At 23.7% G+C, this 6,625-nt stretch overlaps 1 protein-coding gene across 1 annotated transcript; it reads right to left on the bottom strand.

The window, feature by feature from the left end:
- Positions 1–3,932: 3,932 nt before the first annotated feature.
- LOC119679765 lies at positions 3,933–5,959 on the bottom strand. The gene is made up of 4 exons (XM_038092302.1): positions 5,780–5,959; positions 5,471–5,669; positions 4,210–4,316; positions 3,933–4,130 (listed from the first exon to the last, which is right to left on the bottom strand). Exons 1-4 carry the CDS (start codon positions 5,954–5,956, stop codon positions 4,008–4,010), a joined length of 606 nt encoding a protein of 201 aa, XP_037948230.1. The 5' UTR covers positions 5,957–5,959; the 3' UTR covers positions 3,933–4,007.
- Between the last annotated feature and the right edge of the window lie 666 nt (positions 5,960–6,625).

Raw genomic sequence — 6,625 nt, 5'->3', positions numbered from 1 at the left:
AATTAATTTCTTTTATTCAAAATGTTTCTTTTTTTACTTTTATTAAATTAATAATTATTTTATAATTTAATTAATTTCCTCTTTCTTCTTCTTATAATATATTAAGTATTATATTATTTAATTTAATTTTTATTTTTATTATTCTTTTATTTTTATTATTTACTTATATAAATTAATTTTTAGTCAATTGAATTTATTTCATACAAAAAATAAAATTTAGATTTTATTTTTATTAAATTAATTGTTATTTCAAAATTTAATTAATTTGTTCATTTAGTTATCGTATATTAATTTACATTCTACTTAATTTATTTTTAATAATTAATTTTGTTATCAAGACTTTTTTATTTCGAATTTTTTATGGTTTTCTTAAATAATTTTTTTAATTTGTTTATATTATTTTGCTTGTTAGTAAATTCAAAATTTAATCTCTATTAAGTTCTGCAAAATATATGGATACAATATTGTGAACTCTGTCATGTAAATAATTTGTGATATAGTATATACCCTTGTGTAATTTTTTTTTGTGTAATCCTGTTTAATTTTCTCCGGTGGGTATGTGAAAATTATTTTCAGTGTTGTCCGATTTTTAATTGCATTTTGCAGTTAATAGTATTTACTTCACAAATATAGTATATAGTTACAAATGCAATTATTATATAGTGTTATTATTTTTATGATTTCCATCATATGCATTTTCATTTACTATTTTTACGATATATTTTGTTAAAGGATATTTTATGTATATTTCATACTATATATATTTTTTCATGTAATTTTCTAAACCAATGAGCCCACATATTTTTTACATATATAAAAAGCTTTTCAATAATTTTTAATTTAGATTTCCTCATTTTAATTTGATTAAATTTGCTTATATATAACACAGCAATATAAAAATTTACATAATATTTCATTTTAAGCGTATATGTCTATTCCAATTGTTTTTAGTTATTTATTTTTTTGCATAGTTTTAATTGTTTTAATATACTTTTAATATATAAAATTTATATTTCTAATCCTCATATGTTTAGTTGAATTTAGTAAATATTTTTATAGTTTTATTTAAATCCTACAACATACCTAAACATATATTTTCAAAGAGAAGCATTTCATAATATTAGAATTATTAATATTGATTATATATATAATATTTTTTTTTTTTTGTAATTTAACATTGTACTATATTATAATTTTTTTTGTTTTTTGTTTACAATTTTTCTACTTAGATTTTATAATTTTTATAAAATTTGCAAATATTTTAATTTCCTTTAATAATAATTTGTTCTTTTGTGTTACTTTTAAAGTAACAAAAAAATTATTTTATTTTGATTTTTTATTTATCAATTTATTTTTATTTTTTGTTATTTTTATAATTTTTTAAATAAATTTTTTTATATAATTTAAAACAAAAATATTATATTTTATTATATTTATATATGACTGATAGCTTGTGATATGTATATATTTATATGTCTATATACAAATATCTGTCTATATATATCGACATATATCTATAAATATAAATAACTATCTATATATATTCATATATATTTATACATATACATAAAACTACTTATATATATGCATAGATATATTCATATATATATTCATATATATAATTATGTATATATATATACATTATTTTATATGTTTATAAAATACACAAATTAAGTAAAAAGAGGTCTTAAACATAATTATAATATTTAAAATAAAAATAATTTTATAATTTTTTTTTGTATTCTAACTTTTTTTGCATTAGAAATATATAAAATGTTCTTATAAGTATATCCATTTTATGTATTTTCATATAAGCATTTTATAAAAATTTATCTAAATATTTTCGTTTTAATATATTGATTTGTTATATCATATATGCGTTAAGTACTCATTTCATTTATATGTAGTATATTACTTTTTATTAAAAAATTAAAGTCCTTGGATTATATTTGGCTACCTATTGAATCTTTTTTCTGAGCAAAATATTATTTTTTTATATTATTTTTTCAAAATTTTTATATTATTAAATAAAAATTACTTTTACTGTGCTAATGCACATATGGAACAGACTTTTGGGTATGTATACTCTTACGGAAGAGGCAAAAAAACTCTGTAAAGTAGGTTTCACACCAATTTTTATCGAAGCAACAGGGCTTAGAGACTTACTCTAAACCCTGAAAGGGGAAGAAATTCATCCGACGGTCGTAGTGTCCCATCTTATATCAATAACAATAATAATAATAAATGAAAGTCGAAATGTTGGCATTTTGACTCAGATCCATGTTGGCCCCATCATGGATTTCCTCAATATATTCCATTATTAAACAAGGCATATTAGAATATATTCTTTTTAATTTAATTATGTTAAAAAAAATTAAAATTTAATTTGAGTAAAAATTCATTATTGTAGACTTCGGGAAGGTCATTCGGGAAGTCTTTAAATTTAATTTTTTTGGTTAACTAAAAACCACTTGTGGAAGTATATATATTTAAAACTCATTTGCAGTTTTTAATATATTGTTGGAAAAAAAATATATTTAATTATTTGTATTATTTATAAAATAGATTAGAAATCTATAATATTGCTTGCAATTCTGCTTTCTTAAAATAAATCCTGCTTGAAATATTAAATTAAGATTCTCCTTCATATAATTTCTCGTTTACTGTTTTTTATATGAATTATTGGTAATCAGTTATATATAATATATAGTAATAATACAATAGACATATGTATATAATATATAACTTGAAAGAATTGTTTTGTAGAATAACTATAAATGAATTTTATTTAAAGTGTTTGTTAGTTTGTGTGAGGTCCCTAAAGATATGTGACCGTCGATGATTGCTAACACCACTTACGCCTTATATCATGTTTCCACTGATATCATTTAGGCAGTTTTGCTCATTAGAGTCGCTAATGAGTAAAATTTACCATATAAAAAATTTTTATATAAATTAGCTTATATAAAATGTAAACAAATAAACTGCTTCACAAACATAAATCAGCTTATGCCAATGGAAACGACCTTATTTTAATTTCATTAACATAAGTAGTATTAGCTGTAATGGAAATATGATAGTAGTCTGTTACTTATTAATATTAATTCCAATTTTCTAGACACCAATTTAATAATAGTTTAAAATCATTGCTAATAAAATAAAATTCATGATTGTAATTTTTTTCTCAATAATAGAAGTATTTTTTTACTTCCATACGGTAGCCATAACAATCCAAAAATATTAAGTTTATCTAAGTTTTAATTTATATTATATGGGAACAGTTCTCCGATATTGTCTAACTAATAGATTTAACTAATATTTTATCTTTGATTTTTCTTTATCTATATTCATAACTTATCCAAGTTTGAATTATTCAAGTTAATATTTTGCTATATCATAATAAATATTTATTTCTTATAAATCAATTTGTAATTACTATATATAGACATCTTCCATAAATTATTTATTTATTAACATTTTATTTATTTATCAATAGCAATTTGTCTTAAATTAATTTTATTTTGTTTTAGGTAAAAAGTGTTTGAAAAATAAATGCGTTTTTTTGCTAAGTACGAAGTTTTGTATCTGTAAGTAAGAGTTTTTATTTTAAAATCGTGTTTCGAGCTCAGTGTTTTGTAATTATTTTTGGTGGGTAGAATTTGTAGAAGTTCAAGATATAGTTTCTCTTAGTGTTCTCCTGTCAATAGTTGCAGATATATTTAGCTATATACGAGTATTGTATATATAGTAAGTAATGTTTTGTAGCTATTAAGTTAATTAGTTAATTAATTCTATTAAATTAAAGTCACATTTAAGAAACTAAGTTTTTAATTAAAGCGTCATAATTTCTATTTGTTGTTATTCTTATTTATATATTAATAATGTTACTTATACAACAAATTTTTGTATATTTTGATTTGTTTTTAATAAATTTGTTTGCTAGAATCCACAGCATTTTAAGCATAATTTGTGCGCCTCTGTTTTGTGGACCCAGCCTAATACGTTGGTCAGTTATTGATTTCATGGCAGACTTCCATGTAATCTGGATCATGCATTATGCCCTTGATCATATCCTTCAGCATGGTGTAACGTGGAAAGATTGGATACATTTTAGAACTACCATATTCTTCCTTTTTGTTTGCAAATAAAAACACAATTTTTTAAAATATTTATTAATTTTTTATTTATTATTTTTAAAATATTATTTACCTTTAATACACGTATTAAATGTCTTAAACCCAAATATTTTTTCAGTAGTCTATATAAATCATTTATCAGTTGCGTATTTTCATGTTCGATTTGTGCAGTCGTCATATCTAAAATATATTTTATTGTTAATTTATCTTGTGAGTTAAGTGGACGTAATTAAATAAAAATAAATATGCCAAATAGAATCATAACTAATATTCGGATGTATATCACATAATAAATGGTGACCTCAGTTTTCCCATCTCTCTAATCAAGACCTTGAAGATATGGTGTGAAGACAGTCAAATCATAATAATCAATTTTATGCTGATACCATCTACTTTATCATGACTTTTGTCGAGGTGGAGGCTTTGCGGATGAGAAGGAAACTGTTTTTCACCTCATGTGTCAGTGTGCATCTTTAGTTAGGAAAAGGTTCTGATGTCTAATGTCTATCTAACATTTTAATATATTGGTGGTCTAACATAATTTTGGATATCGAACTACATATATAGAAGATATGAAATGTAACCTGACAGTTGACAAAAAAAAATAAGATTCGATTAAAGACAAATGAAAAATAACCTCAAGTCCAACAACCTAAAATCTTATGGACGGAAAGTTTGGATAAAAAGATTTGAAAATATTTTATTGCAATAACAAAACAGAAAAGAAGACAAGAAGAAAATAGAATCTTCTTCTTCTTATTTGGCACTACAGTCCAGTATGAACCTTGGCCTCCCTAATGGTTGCGTAGCGTTAAAATTTTTTTGATGCAGGGTTGCTGGACTTGCGATTAACCCCTAACTTAGAGGGCCGGATCTCCTTATTTGCTAACCCGGAGATAGGATTAGTGTTAAGTAGTTAGAGAATTTCCGCTCAATTATATGTTTTTAGGTCATACCGCCTGTACTCGGTCGCCAGAGTCTCGTATGTAGAAAAAGGATGCACCACGGGTAGGTGAGGTGGACAGTTGAGAAAGCTAGGCTATATATTCGCATTACTCCTCCATTAGTGCACACTCTTTTGTCCCCCTTACAATAGAATAAGAAGAAAAAATTTTGGTAAGATCGGTAGTGTTAGGATGAATGTCAACATCACAGAAACTATGTTCTGATGTTTAAGTTAAAAAACAATCATTAAAAATTTTTAATAAATATAAAGTAACACCATTTAACTAATTGATATTATTATATATCTAAAATTGTATAGCACTTAAAATGAAACAAAAAAACATATATAATAAAATAAGTTCTATAAGAAAGTAACAATATAAACTTACGTTCCAGACGTTCCATTCGTTCTCGTTTTTCAGCCGCTTCTTCGGCTAGTTTTGCTGATGTCTTAACGCCTTCGCCAGATTTCTGTGTTTTTTCCATAATTGCACAAGCCCTCATAACATACGACGGCACCGTTTCTTGTTTTTCCTGACGGGGTATATCAATTAGAGTCCAATATTGGGTTTCCAATCGTATGACATCCTTATAAAAAAATTACAAATTATAATATATTGAAGTATTATTTAATATTTTAATAACTTTTAAATTTAAATTATTTTTAATTTATATATATATATTTAAATTGAAGTTACCTTTATCATTAATTTAAGCATCGGATAACGTTGAAATATATTGCGTTGACTTTTTGAGTCTCCGTATTTATTCATTAACGTTATTAATGCTTGCTTTGCGGTATCATAAGACTCCTCTAATCGTAAACGTAAAGCTCTCAGTCTCTCGTTAGTATCAATAACCTCTTCACGGCTCATTCCACCTTAAAATTATAGTATACACAATATTCAAATATTATTTCTTAATTCATTTGTTTTTTTTTCCTTCACTTTTTTGTTTTTTTTTTTATTAAATAGGTACAATTTGTATAAGAAGAATATTCTCATTTACACATCAATTCGTAATTATCTAAGAAATTCTTCAATTACGACTTCTAGAACAATAAAATCGAAAATAACTAAGTTTTGAGCTCTCAGTAGAGCAGAACATTTCAAATATATATAATGATTCTTTTTTGTTAATAACTAATTTAATGTCAAAATATCTCCTTGAGGGTTTTATAATGTCAATATGCTTTACCTAAACTAAATTAAAGTCAGACTAAACAGTTTATATCCTTCACATACATGCTTGTATTAATTTTTCTTAGGCTAACAATTGACTAAGGGTCAGAATGTGTTTCTTTGAGGGTTTTCTAATTATTAGGAGTATCTACACATATTCTTTACTTAAACCAATTCAAAGTCGGAATAGAAGTCTTATCCTCATTCCAGTAAAGATCACTTTATATCAGCATCATATACCTCTGCTATATTATATCACATTATATACCTCTTGTTTGTTTGAAACTTTTGTTTTTTGTTTATTTACATATTCTTGCATATGTCAAATATGTCAAATTTTGATAATTTCTCTATCGGGACACA

This window comes from Teleopsis dalmanni, chromosome 2 (genome assembly GCF_002237135.1).
Source record: "Teleopsis dalmanni isolate 2A chromosome 2, ASM223713v2, whole genome shotgun sequence".
NCBI lineage: Eukaryota > Metazoa > Arthropoda > Insecta > Diptera > Diopsidae > Teleopsis > Teleopsis dalmanni.
This window is presented reverse-complemented; position numbering and strand designations above follow the sequence as displayed.